At 34.9% G+C, this 20,197-nt stretch overlaps 1 protein-coding gene across 1 annotated transcript in view; it reads right to left on the bottom strand.

Moving 5' to 3' along the window:
* Positions 1 to 19,960, bottom strand: part of LOC136774828 (uncharacterized) — a 35,095-nt gene extending 15,135 nt beyond the window's left edge. The window contains exons 1-14 of the mRNA XM_066729313.1: positions 19,825 to 19,960; positions 19,032 to 19,208; positions 18,811 to 18,954; positions 18,559 to 18,720; positions 18,293 to 18,472; positions 18,000 to 18,179; positions 17,688 to 17,886; positions 17,266 to 17,417; positions 15,037 to 16,953; positions 14,913 to 14,960; positions 3,494 to 3,623; positions 3,236 to 3,372; positions 2,819 to 2,956; positions 2,495 to 2,602 (exon numbers count right to left, since the gene is read on the bottom strand). Of these exons, the coding sequence (XP_066585410.1) occupies positions 2,495 to 2,602; positions 2,819 to 2,956; positions 3,236 to 3,372; positions 3,494 to 3,623; positions 14,913 to 14,960; positions 15,037 to 16,953; positions 17,266 to 17,417; positions 17,688 to 17,886; positions 18,000 to 18,179; positions 18,293 to 18,472; positions 18,559 to 18,720; positions 18,811 to 18,954; positions 19,032 to 19,208; positions 19,825 to 19,960 (3,808 nt within the window). The remainder of the gene's footprint in view (positions 1 to 2,494; positions 2,603 to 2,818; positions 2,957 to 3,235; positions 3,373 to 3,493; positions 3,624 to 14,912; positions 14,961 to 15,036; positions 16,954 to 17,265; positions 17,418 to 17,687; positions 17,887 to 17,999; positions 18,180 to 18,292; positions 18,473 to 18,558; positions 18,721 to 18,810; positions 18,955 to 19,031; positions 19,209 to 19,824) is intronic.
* Between the last annotated feature and the right edge of the window lie 237 nt (positions 19,961 to 20,197).

Genomic DNA, 20,197 nt, shown 5'->3' with positions numbered 1-20,197 from the left:
TTACAAGGGATTCCCTTGCCCGGACGCCTACCAGCAGGGGGTCCACCCACCGCCGCCTACCTACCACCCTCCCACCACCAACAGGGGTTCTGCCTTCCTCCGCCTCGCTACCCTGAGCGGGGTACCCCCTACTCCTGGCCTGCCACAAAGTCCAGGCCTCTGGGTACACCGGACCCCAGCCCGCCGACTGGGAGGGGGAGAATCGCCGTCTGCGGTGGGTGAACGAGATGCTCCGGCGGGGGGCGGGTTACTCCCGCACCCGTACGGACATTCGTACTCCTCCGCAGAGGGTGCCTCTGCCACCAGCGGCGGGAATCGGACTGGCTGTACCTAATCCAAAGAAAAAGACGCATCGGGGCAGACGGGGTGGCCGGAAGGGCCAGGGAAGGGCCTAGCAAAGAAGGCGGGCGGAGGAGAGGAAGAAGAAGGAGGAAGGGGAGGATGAGGCTCGGCGGCAGCGCATTCGCGCTGCCGTCGAGAAGAGATGGGAGGAGGAAAGGGAGAGGAAGAGGGAAGAGGAGAAGAAGATGCAGGAGGAGGCGGTGGAGGAGGCCCTCCTCCTTAACATTTAACCGTCCGTGTCCGCGTCAAATGTATTTTTTTTTATCGAGTCCCGTTTTTCTTTGTATTGTTAAGTTTTAGTATTTTGTATCGAGCCAGATATTTTTTTTTTGTGTTATAGGCCGAATTGGTGTTTTTTCATAAAATATGTGTATGCGTATGTGTGAAGTGAGCGTTTTTTTAGTTTTTTTGTGTAGGATTGCGCACAACGGAAAAATAGGATGGAGATAGGAATACCCTAGAGGCCAACTTCAACCGGGAGGAAGTTGGCCACCCTCAGGTTGGTCCTAACGAGGGGGGAGTTGTAACGTTGCGTTCCCGCAGCGTTACAATAGCTGCCATCTAGCGCTTTTCTAATCTCAAGCGCTAGATAGGCGGGTCGCGTGCGAACTAGGGAGTTATCAACCGATAGGTATTGATCTAGGATCGATAATTTGTCGGCTTCCTAGTGTCGCGCGATGGATGTAGCGGGGCAGCGGAGGGACAGGCGCAGGGCCTTACCTGCTCTCGCGAACTGCCCCGACACACGTAGTTTGGAGGTTCATAGGAACAGTGTTAAGAATAACCCCGCTGCCGTAATAAACCGCAGCAAGGCAGCAGCCGCCGCAGCGAACCAGGAAAAAGTGCAAACAGAAGTGCAACGACTGCCACCTTGCCGCGAACCCATACCGGAGAGCGGAGCCTACCAGCCCTTCGGGCCAGTGTCAAGGGCGAGAAATAGAGAGAGACGAGGGCCAGAGCGAGAGCGAGGAGAGAGAGAGAGAGAGAGAGAGAGAGAGCGGCGAGAGAGATAGAGAAGAGAGCCAGCCCTTGAAAGCAGAAGTAAGGGTGATTATTCGTTTCGTATTAAAGTCCAGTGACATCCCGGGGTGTGCCAGGGCTCTAGGGCTCGTAGCACCGATCGGTTTTATAGGGAACCGCTGGCCCTGCTCACCTGTCACGGGTAAGCGGATAACCTAGCGGAGTGGTCATTCCATCGGACCGATAACGAAAGCACATTGTGTAGAAGCGCGAAGTAACCGAGTGTTCGCGATTACATATATTCGTTGTGAGTTGACCGTTGACAGGATCGTTCCCTTGAGTGGAATCCAGGCCGCGGACTAAGTATAATCATCGTGAGGACTCGCGACCTTAGACTCCCCAAACGTAAACGATCCGGGTCGTTGTTGTGTTTGAGTACGCGGGAACGGAGTAAGTGTGATTAACCGTCGAGTGACGCGCACGCGTGGGGATAGGGACTTATCCGCATAGCGTCACGTAGTAGTTAACTTAGGAATCCGCCGGCGACGCGCGAGTACCGCGCGACTCGGTGGGGGACCACCGCGAACGCCGACTAGTGGCTCGAGCGCGAGGTTAGCTACTACGTCATCAGGGCTTCACCCGCGTCCGCACGACTTAGGCCGCGCCCATATTTAAGACTTAACGTTAGCATAACAGAACCGTGTACGGCGAACATTGTATAATATTAAGTGCGGAATTGATAATAAATACAATTTAACTAGAATTGAGGAATTATAGTTATTAGCACCCCCTCCCCTATATTCGAGTACGAGGGTTAGAACCCCCTCTGTATAAATAAATATTCAGGTATTAGTAATAGTACATCGAAGGCGCCCGGGTCTTGTAGAAAGTCGCCTATTGGGACGCGAACGCGATCGGTGAGGGATCACTCCTCCCTCCCCTTCTACGCCATCCCTCGGGATAGACAGTAGCGTCACATCCTAAATAAAATAAATAAAAAGATGAAAATAACATGGAAATATGATCTGGCTGGAGCAAGCTCACAGTATGGGAACTAGTTGAGGATCAATACAAATAAATAATCATTTATTAATTATAAAAAAACAAATTATTACGTAATTTCAATGTAATTATAAATTAACTTTTATACAAACATTAATACTTCTAATGTCTATTTCAAAAAATAGTATACCTTTCGCAAGACATTTACTTAGGACCTTTACATCTGTCGAAGAGTATGTTTCTTTTCCATCGCCATTGCTTAAACTTTCTTCTTTTAACATGAAAATATCTACTGTATCTAAAAATATAATTATTTACTGTCAATACTAATTAATTAATTAAATAATTATTTCTAAAGTATTCAAATATATTCTATGAGTATACAATAAAGTTTTCATAAATAGTGAAATTCTCATTATTACTGAAAAAAACGTTCACTATAATATTAAAATTTTTAAATCATTTAAATTACAATGTACTGGTATATTGAAATCTACAGTATAATTGATATTACTTGGTGCAATAGATTCCACTGGGGCTTCCTTGCTGCTTGTAGAAAATCTTAACTTTTTCAGGTTTGCTTCGCTTGAAATTTTCATTTCTCTCTCCATATTTAATTTTTCCTTATTCAACATGCCATCATCTTTGATCTCTATATAAAGTAAAATTTATTCATATTAATGCATTTTCTTCTTAAATTCAATAAGTTAAATGCATTAAATTCGATCGTAATTAAATGTTTAGTAAACCTATTTATTGTAACTGCCAAAAGTCTATTAGAATCATTTTAGTCTTACTCGAAAGCATAAAAGTAAAACTGGAATATAAAATTACTTAACATTTCTTATCTCACCTTTCGTTAATTATTGCATTTCATGATTTCCAAGAGTACTGGAGTATGAAGATTTCTTGATTGTTCCCACATTCAAACTTTTCCTCTTCTTTGTCATATCAATTTTTTTTCTTTTTAATGATAGCTCATTTTCAACATCTGAAATAATTGATATAATAATTAATAAAATTTGACTAGGAGAAGTAAAATTACTCATGTAGTTTAATTTAGCATAACTAATAATTGGAAAAATGATATCAGTTACTATAACTAAAAAAGTTTTCTAAGAATATATATTTTAATCTTATATAATTGATATAACATTTTATCTATTCACATCATTGTTATACATCTTACCATGTCCTAATGTCTCTATTTTTGTTTCTCTTTCTTGTAGCATATCCTCCATTCTTAGATTCTCCTTCATACCTTCCATCGTTAACTGTATCAGTGCCTCCTACTTTAATCACCAATTTTTGTCTGCTTTCTGAAATTAAATATAATTATTATAAATCCTCGTTAACACAAGCTTATCTGTTTTTTCAAACCATCTGTCGTATATAGTTTTTTGTTTTGAATCTCACCACTTGTTTCTTGGTTTCGAATAGAAAGTAAACTTTTCTCCAAAGTTGCTACGTTAAGAGCTTTTTCATTTTTTGAATGTTTTCTTTTCTTCTTCTATAGATTCTCTTGTAATAAGTCTAAAGTATTTTTTTCATCTGAAAAAAAACACATAATGGTTTTTACTTTTTCCATAACTATAGTAAACATTAAACCCACCAAACTCAATATTACTGTTCGAGATCGAGGGGAGCGGAAAATGTTGAGAAATAGATTCCGCATTTTTCCGCTATATCTCCCTTTCTCTCTTGCGCTAAGAGTGACAGCTAGACCGCCAGCGTCTAGCTGCTCACTAGACTGTCTCTATCTCTCCGCGGCGCGCTTGCGCGTCTTCTGGCTCTGGCGCGTCGCGGCCGCGACAGCGACACTACTTGCGCGCTTGGCCACTAGGTGGCCAGCGCCCGCAGCAGCTCTCTCGCTGGCATGTTTAGTGTCGCGCAATTACTTAGATGGGTCCTTGATAAGGACCCATCGCACCCCAAACCTGCTCGACAGCCGCGTAGCAGCAGCAAACGCAGCAGTTTTTGTCGCCTTCTCGGCTTCTTTTTTTGACGCCTTTACGGCAGCGCCTCCAACAGGCCATCCAAGAGCGCCTCCACCGGCGAACTCATCGAGTCGAATACTTGGTAAGTATCACCCACCGCCTACCAAGAGAGGACTGCCCCTCTGCGGCAATCTCCTCCCTCCTAAGGGAGATTTCTCCGGGGACTTCCCGGGAGAAATTAAACCCTCTCCTTCCCCTCCACACTGCCACCGAGGACTACCTTGGACCCAGTGTTCCGAATCTCAAATCCAGGGCTCTCGACAGAGTCGGGTAGTGGGAGGAGTAGACTCACCCTAGGGGTTGGGGTGGCTCGGAGCCACTAGAGCTCGTGGGGAAGGAGGCTGCTGGGTAAGGGGACTTCCCCTTCCCCTAACCACTTCTCCATCCTTGCTTCCTCCTGTGGCTGGGGATTTGTCTGGGGAATAACCCAGGGAAATTGTCCAGTCAGGGAGCTTTGTTGTCCGCGTACTTTCCTGGGGAATTTTAGTTCTAGAGTTCTTGGGAATCTTCTGAGGAAGAAATTCCCTAGAATTTGACGGGGGCAAATTCCCTAGGAATTCGATATATTTAAGTCTCGCGGTCTTCTTTGTATATATTTGTAAAATTTGTACATTATTTATTTATTTAAATAAAGATTCTTTTTTCCTGTAAATCGTCTTTTAAACTTTTATTTGCGAGAGAAAACCTTCCCATCTGACCACTGGACTGGAAACTACTTGGACACTATTTTGCACAATTACAGTAATATAACTGTTAGTTGTAATTTCCTATTCAACAATATAAATGCAATATAACAGGCATGCATCTTTTATAACAATTATATAGTTGAGTAAGAAATTACAACTAACATTTATATTATTGTAATTTTATGTTTGGTGGGAAATAAACGTATATCTGCAAATAGATAATATAGTTGATCTTTTTAAGTAATATAGCAGTGTGAATATTTATATTTCTTTTATATAATTATATTCATCATCTACTATATTATATATATTATAAAACAAATTAGACTATATCTGAAGCTTGATGCAATAAAATTTTTATTATATAGTTAATGATTTACCTCCGCTCTTCACGCAGAATCCTTCGTTTGATGTAGCCTTATATTTTACGATGCATTTCGTATCACAAATTATTTTAACGTTTTTCGAGGGATGGATAGAATACTCATTATTGTTGAATTTTATTAATGAAAACATATTGTCTTGCCGAAACTAATATTCCATATATAATTTAAATTCATTAAAAATGTTAAAACAATTGTGTCCATAAAAAAAATCGTTAATTTTAATCATACACACTCCGTATTCAAATGTACTATTATATAATCTATACCACTGTTCGCGTTTAGCAGGTTTCAACCGCACAACTTTTCGTATTCCGTAAGACTATCTACAAAAAGGGTCTCAGTTTTTTTTACTATTTATTTTCTCTCGAATTCTCTTGCATTGTTACTTGTAAACAGTGATCGCATATTTCTCACCCATAGTAACAATTCACATATACAAGTCGCCGTATCTGTGTGATGGGACAAACGTTGTAGCTTCATACGGATACGGTGGTTGTATGAATGAAAAGTTACTCTGGGTGGAAATATGTGATCACTGCTTGTAAAGAATAACAAATACGGTTGATAGTTGAATGAAACGAATTTTGTACTTGAAGAGCATAATAACGATATAATGAGTGACATCAACACAAACGGAACTAATTAGAGAAGGTAAAATGTTGTTGAAAAAATTTTCATAAATTCTATTTCGAATAAAGTCTTCGGCAATTAGCACACCATACTAAAAATTGGTGGGTCAACTTGCCGTTATTAGCAGAACCAATCAGGTAATTCGAATTTGCTTACAGTAGCGTCCCCATTGGTTGTCGCAAATCCTGCAACCGCGGGTAACTTTAAGTTTCTCGCTAAAGATTTTGATTATTTAGGCATCAAAATGTTCTCTATGTACTAAATTGCTGTGGTTCTCCAAAGGTGCCTATATTGATAAACTACGAAAGGATAATTTTAAAATAGCAGTATACAATACTAGATCCCTTAATGTTACACGCGTTTGCAAGAATTGCGAGGACCAATGAGAACACGGCTGTAAGGTAATTCCAATTATCTGGTTGGTTCAGCTAAAAATGGCAAGCTAATCCAACATCTTTTAGAATCGCAAACGAAAGGTTGTGCAGACGAAATCTGCTAAACGCGAACAGTGGTTTAGATTATATAATAGTACATTAGAATACGGATTGTGTATGATTAAGGGGGGAGACTCATGTAAAACGCTAATATTTGAAGAGGTTATTGCAAATTAATGATTCCAGTTATTATTTTCTAGTAAAGCTTATGATTATATTGACATTGCAAGGAAAAAGGATCAACTTCGTTAAAAAAAAAAAAAAAAAAATGGCTTCGCAATAGCTGTCAAACTTGGCTCTTTCGATTTGCGCCGTGGAACGTCCACGTCCTTGTAATTGACGAAAGTTAAAACAAAAAATATATTCTTTACTGTATACTCTCCTGCTTAGCATGAACCTCAAATTAGCAAGAAATACAAAAAAATAAATATTTTAAGACGTTTGGTAAAAATAAAGCCTTTGTTTGTTTAAATAATGGGTTAAAATATTTGTTTATAATTATTTTTTAACAAATTTTTAGGTTCATGCTGAGGCTAATCAATTGACAAATATCTGTGCCAAATTTGAACTAAATCGGGCAATTAGTTTTTGAGTTACATTCTACAGCGCGGAAAATTTTACGTTTTCAGAAAAACGCGTTTAAAGTTTTCGAACTGAAAAATTTTTAAACGTATTCTTGAGCTGAGCGCTTTTCAAGCGCATAGTTTTGATGTCTCTAAAAAGACCTTTATAATATTTTTTAGAGACTCAGACTTTGGGAATACATTCTTTACCTATTAAATACAATTTTTAAGCCATAAAAAAACGCAAAAAAAATTTTTTTCATAGGAGTCTCCCCCCTTAAAATTAACAATTTTTTTATAGACACAATTGTTTTTACATTTTTATTGAAGTTAAATTATTTGTGGAATATTAGTTTCGGCAAGACAATATGTTTTCATTAATAAAATTCAACAATGATGAGTATTCTATCCATCCCTCGAAAAACGGTAAAATAATTTCTGATAAGAAATGCATCGTAAAATATAAGGGTGCATCATATGAAGGATCCTGCATGAAGAGCGGAGGTAAATTATTAACTTTATAATAAAAATTTTATTGCAACAAGGTTCAGATATAGTCTAATTTGTTTCATAATATATATAATAGAGTAGATGATGAATATTGTGCGAAACAGCGTCCAAGTAGGCTCAAAACCTGTGGTCAGATGGGAAGGTTTTTTCTTAAAATAAAATGTTCAAAGACAATTTAAAAGGGAAAAACTGTCTTTATTTAAATAAATAAAATGTACAAAATTTTACAAATATATACAAAAGAAGGAACCGCTAGACTTAAAATATCGACTTCCTACGGAATTTGTTCCCGTCAAATTCTAGGGAATTTCTGCAGAAGAAGATTCCCAAGAACTCTAGAAACTAAAATTTCCCAGAAAGGAACGCGGACTTACAAAACTCCCGGACTGGACAATTTCCCTGGGGTATTCCCCAGACAAATCCACAGCCACAGGAGGAAGCAAGGGTGGAGAAGTGGTTTAGGGAAGGGGAAGTCCCCTTACCCCGCAGCCTCCTTCTCCACGAGCTCTAGTGGCTCCGAGCCAGGCCAACCCCTAGGGTGAATTTACCCCTCCCTACTACCCGACTCTTGCGAGAGCCCTGGACTTTGAGTTAGGAACACTGGGTCCGAGTAAGCCCTCGGAGGCAGAGATGTTAACTTGTGGGAATTCGGTATCCCCACCACGCCGGCACTAGCTAGCACGCACGCAGTGCCAACGGTACATCGGTGAGCCAACCCCACTACTGTCGCCGCTCGCTGGTCACGCACACAGCTACATCGATACGTGCGTGTATCGGCTTTCGCCGTTGAAGTTCGGTTAGCTCCGGTGAGGTATGAGTACGAGAGGGATGAATATACTTTTCTCGGACCTCTTTTTCGCTCTCTATTTCTCCCAAGTTTAGCCAACGACCCGCGCCAAACTCCTTTTCCACGGTATCGGCCGGCTCGATGCAATGGGAAAAAAAATTTACTTTTTGACAATTATAATTCATGAAAATTTTTAAATGTTATTACAATTTAACAATTATTCTGAAAATGGTAAAAAATTTTAATGAAAAAAAAAATAAAAGTAACAAATAAATAATATGGTCCGTGACAGTAATTGAAAGAAAAAATCCTTGTTATATTGCACAAAATGATCACAGAAGTGTGACATTTAAAATTTATAAAATAAAAAAAAAATATACGAAAATACATTAAATATTGATTAATTTGAAAAAATGGTTAAAAATTAGGTAAAAACTCGACCATTCTCTTACAATATCACTGCACCGATAGCAATTCGGATTTGCTAATATGACCAAATTCATTAATATGTACTATGAAATGCAAAAATCTGACCTAATTTTTATGTTGAGAGCCTAATAACAGAAAATGTGGGGCTTCTCGGAAATTTCTTCGGTTATTTTCCAGTATGGAACACCTAAGCGATCTGAAATATCCTAAAATATATGCAAAAATAATAATAGGAAATAAAAATAGGACTTAATATATCACAATGTGAAATAATGTGAAGAAATAGCTCAAACCAACTATTTTAAAACATTTTTTATGCAAAATTTGAGTGTAGAAGGTACTTCCGCCTTGAAACTTTTGCAAATTCATATATAATTGTTGATAACTAAATAATTATTGCTCCAGAATGTACTTAAAATAAAAGTTTATTGAAATTGAGTTTTACGCTATGATATTGATAAATCTGACTTTATCTCTGCATTGAGAAGCAAATAACTCAATTTCTCATGCTTCTCGGATGTTTCTTCGGCTATAATCTGGTATAATATGTCCGAATGAACACAAATAGATGCTATTAATTATCAATAACTTATGTGGGAATCAAAATTGGGAATTCTAAGCTATGCTACAAAATAATAACCAGAAATGGCTAAAATTGTCCAATTTCAAATTGATATTCTACAAAATTGGAGTATCGTAGGCGCTTTCGGTTTGATTTTTTTGCAATTTCAGTTATGTCCGAAGACTCATCCGAGAAATACGAGAAATTCAGTTATTTGCCTCTGAATATTTGCATAAAGTCAGATTTTTCAATATCATAGGGTAAAACTCAATTTCAATAAACTCACCATTTTAGAGCTTTCAGAATTTCGGGCAACTTCAGCTTTAGAAGAAGAGCGACTACCGCTAACCAACCAACACATTTTTATATGTCATCCGTGTAAAGTGATGTAGCGTTTACCAAAAACTCTAAGCAAATCAAAATCCTTTTCCTCATTTAGTTTTTAATTTTTATAAAATGCTTATATGTAGCCATTAATTAATAAGATTTGGTAATAAATACATAAAATGCGTTCTTTTTATATCAAATAATAAGTTGAGGTACAATAAATTCAATGTTTTTATATTAATCTGCTAACAAATACATTTTTTGTATTTATTTTTGAGTCCAATAAGTTAATGGTTATTAAAAAAAAAATTACTTGTAATGAAAAAAAATGAAAAAATTTTAAGGTTCGCCAAGACTCGAACTCGAGCCTGCCGCGTACCAACCGGCTGCCTTACCATCTGCGCTACAGTGCTCACTTGGTATACCAAAAGCAAAACAGCCTTTTAAAGACTGGCTACAATTCTTTCATTAACTCGTCATAAACGATGAAGAAATAGCTGCCATAAAAAATACACTTATTTACACAGCATTATTACACTAAATTTATTATATTTTTAATTTGAAGCATACATTTTGCATGAAGATATGATAGTTTAACGGTAACCATGCAGTACACTAAATACAAAGCTATTCATATGCTACATTGTCCTCAATTAATTAAGTAATATTACAATATATGTTACGTGTAGTCGAATAATTTACGACAATGTAGCATATGAATAGCTTTGTATTTAGTGTACAGCATGGTTACCGTTAAACTATCATATCTTCATGCAAAATGTATGCTTCAAATTAAAAATATAATAAATTTAGTGTAATAATGCTGTGTAAAAAAGTGTATTTATTATGGCAGCTATTTTTAATCGTTTATGACGAGTTAATGAAAGAATTGTAGCCAGTCTTTAAAAGGCTGTTTTGCTTTTGGTATACCAAATGAGCACTGTAGCGCAGATGGTAAGGCAGCCGGTTGGTACGCGGCAGGCTCGGGTTCCAGTCTTGGCGAACCTTAAAATTTTTTCATTTTTTTTCATTACAAGGAATTTTTTTTTAATAACCATTAACTTATTGGACTCAATAAATACAAAAAATTTATTGTTAGCAGATTAATAAAAAAACATTGAATTTATTGTACCTCAACTTATTATTTGATATAATAAGAACGCATTTTATGTATTAATTACTAAATCTTATTAATTAATGGCTACATATAAGCATTTTATAAAAATTAAAAACTAAATGAGGAAAAGGACTTTGATTTTCTTAGAGTTTTTGCTAAACGCTACATCACTTTACACGGATGACATATAAAAATGTGTTGGTTGGTTAGCGGTAGTCGCTCTTCTTCTAAAGCTGAAGTTGCCCGAAATTCTGAAAGATCTAAAATGGTGAGTTTATTGAAATTGAGTTTTACCCTATGATATTGAAAAATCTGACTTTATGCAAATATTCAGAGGCAAATAACTGAATTTCTCGTATTTCTCGGATGATTCTTCGGACATAACTGAAATTGCAAAAAATTCAAACCGAAAGCGCCTACGATACTCCAATTTTGTAGAATATCAATTTGAAATTGGACAATTTTAGCCATTTCTGGTTATTATTTTGTAGCATAGCATAGAATTCCCAATTTTGATTCCCACATAAGTTATTGATAATTAATAGCATCTATTTGTGTTCATTCGGACATATTGTACCAGATTATAGCCGAAGAAACATCCGAGAAGCATGAGAAATTGAGTTATTTGCTTCTCAATGCAGAGATAAAGTCAGATTTATCAATATCATAGCGTAAAACTCAATTTCAATAAACTTTTATTTTAAGTACATTCTGGAGCAATAATTATTTAGTTATCAACAGTTATATATGAATTTGCAAAAGTTTCAAGGCGGAAGTACCTTCTACACTCAAATTTTGCATAAAAAATGTTTTAAAATAGTTGGTTTGAGCTATTTCTTCACATTATTTCACATTGTGATATATTAAGTCCTATTTTTATTTCCTATTATTATTTTTGCATATATTTTAGGATATTTCAGATCGCTTAGGTGTTCCATACTGGAAAATAACCGAAGAAATTTCCCAGAAGCCCCACATTTTCTGTTATTAGGCTCTCAACATAAAAATTAGGTCAGATTTTTGCATTTCATAGTACATATTAATGAATTTGGTCATATTTGCAAATCCGAATTGCTATCGGTGCAGTGATATTGTAAGAGAATGGTCGAGTTTTTACCTAATTTTTAACCATTTTTTCAAATTAATCAATCTTTAATGTATTTTCGTATATTTTTTTCTTATTTTATGAATTTGAAATGTCACACTTCAGTGATCATTTTGTGCAATATAACAAGGATTTTTTCTTTCAATTACTGTCACGGACCATATTATTTATTTGTGACTTTTATTTTTTTTTTTCATTATAATTTTTTACCATTTTCAGAATAATTGTTAAATTGTAATAACATTTAAAAATTTTCATAAATTATAATTGTCAAAAAGTAAATTTATTTTCCCATTGCATCGAGCCGGTCGATACCGTGGAAAAGGAGTTTGGCGCGGGTCGTTGGCTAAACTTGGGAGAAATAGAGAGCGAAAAAGAGGTCCGAGAAAAGTATATTCATCCCTCTCGTACTCATACCTCATCGGAGCTAACCGAACTTCAACGGCGAAAGCCGAGACACGCACGTATCGATGTAGCTGTGTGCGTGACCAGCGAGCGGCGACAGTAGTGGGGTTGGCTCACCGATGTACCGCTGGCACTGTGTGCGTGCTAGCTAGTGGCGGCGTGGTGGGGATACCGAATTCCCACAAGTTAACATCTCTGCTCGGAGGCAGTGTGGGAGGGATGGGAGAGGGTGGATTTCTCCTGGGCAGTACCCGGAGAAATCTCCCTTAGGAGGGAGGAGAGTGCCGCAGAGGGGTAGGCCCCTCTTGGTAGGCGGTGGGTGGTTCGGTGATACTTACCAAAGTAGTCGACCCGTAGAATTGGCCGGTGGAGGTGCTCGTTTGCTGGCCTGGTGGAGGCGCTGATGCCGTGGAGGCATCCAAAAAGTGCCTGGTGAAGCGGTGATGCCAAGAAGGCGCAAAAAGGTAGCTAGCGGTGCTCGGTTGTTGCGGTGATAGCTGCGGCTGAGCGGGTTGATTGCTGCGATGGGTCCTTATCAAGGACCCATCTATATAATTCCGCGGCAGAAAACTTGCCAGCGAGAGAGCTGCTCGTGGCGCTGGCCACGTAGTGGCCAGGCGCGCAAGTCGTGCCGCTGCCGCGGCGTGCCAGGGCCAGTTGACGCGCAAGCGCGCCGCGGTGAAAGAGCGAGTGAGACAGAGTGCGCAGCTAGACGCTGGCGGTCTAGCCATCACTCTGAGCCCAAGAGAGAAAGGGAGATATAGCAGAAAATGCGGAATCCACTTCTCGACATTTTTGCTCCTCCAGATCTCGAGCAAATATAATTATATAAAAGAAATATAAATATTCACACTGCTATATTACTTAAAACAGGGCTCCGAACGGTTTGCAACTTTCGGCTGATTTCCAAGCTCTATCCCCTCCACCAAGTCACGTGGGCTCGCAGTCGCTGGTCGTATCTGGGCGCCTAAAACATAGCCAGGGGCGGCACACGCCATTCTGGAACAAATAAAACACATGGGACCAAATTACTGTTTATCAGCAATAGTATAAAAAATTTACCATTTATTGGCTCAACGTTATTCTAAATATAGTATTACCAAATAATAAGTCGAAAGTGTATTACACTAATGTAATTAGTTGATTTTAATAAACATTAAATTTATTCGATCTATAAAAGGATAGTGCTATGACCCTGCGTGTTGAATTTATAACTATTAAAAGTACGCAAATTGCAGTATTATTTTCCCTATTGTAGTTCTGCTGCTAAAAATAAATATACGTACGATTACAATACTATTTACCATTCCTTTCGAACGAAAGTTATACCTGTAATTATATACATATATATATATATGTTTATGGAATGTAATTTCCTAGGACCGATTATAATTGTTGTATATCAGAGTATACATAGATCTACATTTCTGTATACATTAAAATTACCATTTTTTTTTTTTAATGTATAAAACATATATAAAGATATATCAAAAAAAAATAATTTGATATGCATTGCTTATACATAGGACCATTATTAAAATTTCCAAATTATGATTGTTTTTAATATACATTATATTATTTCAAGTATACAAAGCATTAGTATAATACATTCTATGGTACCATTCACTTTTTATATAAACGTATATAAAAAAAAGGAAAATCTGTAAAAATTATAAACAATTTAATGAATTGTAATATACTAGGACTTTGTGTGTTTGTTTAGCAAATAATTCAAAGCTGAGTTATATATTTCGAAGCGATAAAAATAATACCTTAAAAGTTGATCGTATTGGAAAAAATCTTTTAAGCACCTAATCTTAAGGCATTTAAAAATCTATTGCTTGGTGATATAAGTTCAACCTTAGATAGAGTGCAATAAATACATAATGGTCACCTTTAGTGCTTCGTATAAAATTAATATTATTTTTGTTTAATTTGTTTAAAATAAATAAACTTTATTGTTTTTTATATTTCTCAATATGTTGTTTATTTATCTGTGTTATTTACTGCATGTTGCATATTATGTATATTAAAACACTTTTAATTGTTTATTTATTTATATCCTATAACTATAATAGGTATGTTACATTGACTTTTTCTTGGTCTCCAATATACCCACACTTAATCTATAATTTAATAAGTTTTCTAAATGCTAAAATCTTGTATTTAGTAAAAACGTAATAAGATATAAAAAATTTTAGTTTCTTTTCTTTTTTATTTGATTATTTATCCAAGTTTTAATCGTTGCTGCATTTCTATTAAAAATGCCGGGGTTCTTATCTTTCAAATTTTGTATATCAGAAAACGAAGGTAATGTTTTATTTGATATATTTTCTTTAAATGCATTGTATGCTATTTCTTTTTCGTTTTCTGTCCACCTTTGTCTTGTGCATTTGCCAAATGGAGATGCTGCAGGATAAAAAATTGTTTGGTTAAAAATTCAGGAAACCTAGAAATTAATTGTAACTGAACAGAATTTTATATACTGACTTGAACGTTTCTTTTTATGATTTTTTGATTGTATTGAGCAGGAATCAGATCCGCAGAAACTATCCGTCCTAATACCTGAAATTGATTCTTCTAGCAACCGGAAAAGAATAGAAAAATTAACATTTTTAATCTATATTATGAAAAGACAATGGAATTTACGACAGTTGCAGTTATTATTACCTAATAATGTTGAATCGTTTGCACTGTTATTTGTGTTTGATATATTACCTGCAAGATAAAAATTGAACACTTTGAATTAAAATGTTTAAACACATGTTTGTAATGAAACCATTAAAACACTTACGCATTGGAACTGCTTTCTCTCCAGGATCATCTACATCACTTCCATCAATTCCGTCCAGTTTTCCGTGTACTATTTCTAATAATTTGGATATCTTAAAGATTTCTCTCCTTAAAATGGGTTGGCGATAATGACTTTTGTGGATACTCTCAGCGTGGCCCATGAAGTTTGCTAATTCCGAAACTTCATTTTCTTTCAGTTCTAAATTAACACACATAGTAGCGATGTGTTTTCTTAGGTTAGTACCACGTAGAGTTAAGGGGTTTGGTGCTCCACATTTTTCTGAAAATTTTCTAAGTAGCTCGCAAGCCCTTAAATATCGATAATCCCCTTTTAATTTACCAGGTATACCGAACAGGTAAGGATTTTTTTCGCTTACTTTAGCTAATTTTCGATATTTTAAAACAAGCTGTAAGTTTTCCATAATTTGTTTGTGGACTAAAATAGCCACAGTTCGACCTAATTTCCCTCTAATTGTGAATCGAACATAAGTTTCTGCAGCCTTTTTCTCATCCTCACTTAATGTTGCATAAGATTCGCCTACAGAAGACTCATCTACCTTTTGGTAATTTAAAAAATCTTCGAGAAGTGCTCTTTCTGTTTCACCTGATCTACGGCCATTAAATACCTGAATCATTATAAGACAGGTTTCAACTAGCGACAACCATGCACTATAAGAAAACTCTTGCTTCAAGCTATCATGAGCTTTTATAAGATTATTTGTTAAATAATTTTCTAACATTTTTATGTCAGTGGGAGTGGGTAATCTCTTAGTGGTCTGTCGTTTTTTCTTATATTGTGTCTCTATTGCGGTTCGAGCTATAGAGGAAGAGTAATCTTCGGTCATCAATTGCAAGAACCTCTCAGCATGTTTCCTCTTTTTATCGTCCTCTTTTTTTATATAAATAGTTATGCAACGTTTGCATACTTGTTTTAGAAGCGTACCAAGTGAGGTAGCCAATGAGGGGGTTTTAAATCCAGTCCCCGACTCATTTAAACCGGCTAAGGCTTGAATCGTGGATTTACATAAGTCGTAATTACTGGGATAAAAAACCGAAAACAAATCATCAATCTCTCGGCTTCTACTTTTAAGCTCTATAAGAAATCGACCCAATTGACGTAATTTTTGACGTATCATGTCATAGAAGTGTGGGTCTTGATATTTGTCGCAAAGCTTATTTGCAAATTCGATAGCCATATCATCAAACCGTATTGTTCTCGTAACCATGTCATCTCTCATAGTAGGCAATATACGATTTCTAAGGACTGCACATGCTTTAACGTGGACTCTACCTGCAATACGTCTAGAACTAGTCATTATACTTCTGCTTTTGGCAGAATTTCTTTTCGCACATCTTCTGAAATGATGACGCAGAGATGATTTCGCATATGAGCCTTTACAGTTAGGGCATACAACAAAATCATTAGCTATTTTATTATATTTAGCATTTGGGCGTCTCATTGTTTTCAGTTCAGACGTATTAACGTTGGTATTTGTATTGAAGTAATATTGACCATCTTTACGAATTTGATTTATCAATCTCTTACGCTCCGGATGATTTTTTGGTATGAGAAGAAACTCTTTGACTTTTTCAACATTTGAATGTTTTCTATAAAGGTGTCGACTTAATTTAGCTTGTTCCGTATTGCAATAATGGCAATAATCTTTCTTGGTCCCAGATTCAGCCGTTTTAACGAACATATTTTCGTCATTGGGTGCATTAGTTGGCACCTTATTGATGATTGAATCATCCAATAAACTGTTGCAAGAATTGTTTGATAAATTGTATCTCTTAGATGTATCATGTTTAACATCTTTTTGAGATTCTGTATCATCTGATTCACTGTCTGATTCGGGCTTATATGAAGAATCACTATCCACCTTGTCTGATATACTATTGCTTTTCTTAGAATAACATTCTAAAAAGGAAAAAATTGTACAGTTCGATTCTAATATTATTTGTGCATATGAAAAGTCAAAATTTTATTATAATAATAAAAATATTGTGATTGTTAATAATAGTAGTCACTATAAATAAAGTGTTACTAGGATAATTATTTAAATAATTAAAAATTACAATAGTAATGTGTTTAACCATATGTATAATTAATTTTTGCGAAATGAAAACATTGCCACCTACAACTATGGATGAATATATTTTACTGCAATATTTTCTTATATTAACAAATATTTATCTTTAAAAGACTATAATAAAATATTTCATTATTTACCTTCATTTCTTAGGTTTTCCGTATTAAATTCTGAAGAATTGAAATTATTTTTAAGGTTTTCGTTTTTATATTCCTCTGTTTTCTTATTATTTATTATTAAATTATCATTTATATTTGAAAGATCTGCAAATAGTCCAACCGATAAATCGTTCCTAAAATTGAATTATAACATAGTTTTAAAAAACAATATTAGAACTTAGTTTATATTATGTAGATATATGAATACTGAATGAACGCATAGAACTAATGAACTACGGGTTTGTTCTACTCGATGTTCAGAACATTCGTCAAAAACAAGTCATTTCATACATCCACCCTTAATGGAACAGTAATTTTTACATGCAACTTTTTATTGTTTAAAGGTAATGGAAACTACATTCAACTATAAAATTTCAAAAAAGTTATAAATGCACTAGACCTACCAAGTGCCATCAGCCATATTAAAAAGTGAATCATTTTCTGCAATAATTAGTATAGGATCACATGATTGATTATTAGCAGAAATATTTCCCATTTTTCCATCAGCTTCATCTATGAAAGTGCCATCTTTACTACTGCAGGGCAAATCCTCCGGTAATTTATTTTTATTAATATCAAACTCATTTGAGCTCTGTTTTGAATCTACAATAAAAATATATAAATTAACTTATAATAGAGTATTTGAAATATAGTACAAAATATATAGAAACTTGAAGTGACGTGCTAACTCTGTATAGATTCAAATGATTTTTTACTTTTAACTGAATTATTTTCTGCAATAATTAGGACAGGCTCAAACGATTGTTTATTAACAGAAATATTTTCCAATATGCCAACAGCTTCATCCATAATAGTGCCATCTTTACTACTGCAGGGCAAATCCTCCAGTAATTTAATTTTACTAATATCCAACTCATTTGTGCTCTGTTTTGAATCTACAATAAAAATATATAAATTAACTTATAATAGAGTATTTGAAATATAGTACAAAATATATAGAAACTTGAAGTGACGTGCTAACTCTGTATAGATTCAAATGATTTTTTACTTTTAACTGAATTATTTTCTGCAATAATTAGGGCAGGCTCAAACGATTGTTTATTAACAGAAATATTTTCCAATATGCCAACAGCTTCATCCATAATAGTGCCATCTTTACTACTGCAGGGCAAATCCTCCAGTAATTTAATTTTACTAATATCCAACTCATTTGTGCTCTGTTTTGAATCTACAATAAAAATATATAAATTAACTTATAATAGAGTATTTGAAATATGATACAAAATATATAAAAACTTGAAGTGACGTGCTAACCCTGTATAGATTCAAATAAATTTTTACATGTAAGTGAATCAACGAATATTTCTTTTGACGCTTGCACTGTAGTAGAAGCTGTATCACTATCCGCAGTAATCGAGCATAAAGTCACAAAATTTTCTTCAGCAGTATTAATTCCATTTCTACTTTCAATCATAACTAAAATATTAATAATACAAATAAGATTAAAGGAAATCAATTTAATAATAATAATAATAAACTATATCAAAATAAGGGATAATATGAAACCTGGCATAGCGTCAATTGATATTTTATTTGCAGAAAATTCCCCCAATCTTTCCGCTGTAGCTTGGCCATTAATGTTACTGTTGACTACTATTTGTGACAAATCATTTTTTATTCTATCCAATTCAATTATCTTCTCTTCTGAACCTACATAATAATATAAATAAAGTTTTACAAAATCTTTATAATAATCAAACATTTTAAAACAATAAAAACAACCAAACCTTGCGTAGACTCAAGTAACATTTCATTCGCAGCAGAATTTATGACAGCTTCCACTTTATTTGTGATAGCTTCACTAGGTCTAATAGTGATAATTGATTTAATTTTTATACCTTTGTTCCTTTTACACATTTTAACAGGTGCATCATGGTCTTTTTCAACTTTTTTTGTTCGCTTTCCTAAAATAATAATTGTTAGTTTGAATAATCGAATACATAAAAACAATCAATCTTATATTGTGAATTATTACTTACTACTATTAGAATTATTTACTGCATGTTTTATTATTTTAGAGCTTCCAATATTCTCATTGTTTGTGCCATCTTGCACATTTTTTTTTAATTTTGTTTTTTTTTTTCTAATTTATTTTTTAGTTTCAATAGGTCTTCATATTTTTCTGAAAGGAATAACGAAACTTAATAGAAATAAAGTATGATTTGGAAAGATGTGAGACTTGTCTGCGTATAATACATTCAATATATCTGAAGCTGTATCTTATCGTAGCATTATTGATCAATTTTGCATTCATTAAATAAAAAACCAATACAAGAACTTATGTTTTTAACTTAAATTTACTGTAACCTGTTTAATATATATTGCATATTTTTACTACGTAATAAGTTTATCTGTAGGTAGTATAAGATTAAACTATTCGTAGCAAAATAAACTTAAATTCAATCACATCTCTTATAATTATAACTATATATGCATATATATATTATTTCAATTAAAAAAACTATATGCATTTTATTTTTTTAATAAATTTAAGCATTTTTAATTTCAACATGTACGTACCTTTGATATTAATCACTTCTCCAAGATATCTATTCCCATCCGAATATTTTACACTTGTGCTGTTTTTCCCATAAGAAACATCTGCATTTTTACATATATAATAGATACCGTCAGAAAATAAAACCAATGCAAACATTTTTAATTAAACAAAGCATATATATATTCGAATAGCTGCTATGTAAAACATAAGTACAAGCGCTTCGAGTTGATATAAGTGTGAATATATTATTGTTTTACAGTCTCCTATTCTCAAATAAACCGACCTTTAAGGTAGCTCATATAAGAAAAAACCAAAATACAAGTGAAGACTATACTGCTAAAAAATGTACATTCCCATATATATGGCAACAAGCTATGGATATTAGAAGATTCG

The sequence above is a fragment of the Prorops nasuta genome, unplaced genomic scaffold, assembly GCF_024137725.1.
Source record: "Prorops nasuta isolate Cenicafe-Biocafe unplaced genomic scaffold, Cenicafe_Pnas_1.2 PNAS00007, whole genome shotgun sequence".
NCBI classification, from domain to species: Eukaryota; Metazoa; Arthropoda; class Insecta; order Hymenoptera; family Bethylidae; genus Prorops; species Prorops nasuta.
This window is presented reverse-complemented; position numbering and strand designations above follow the sequence as displayed.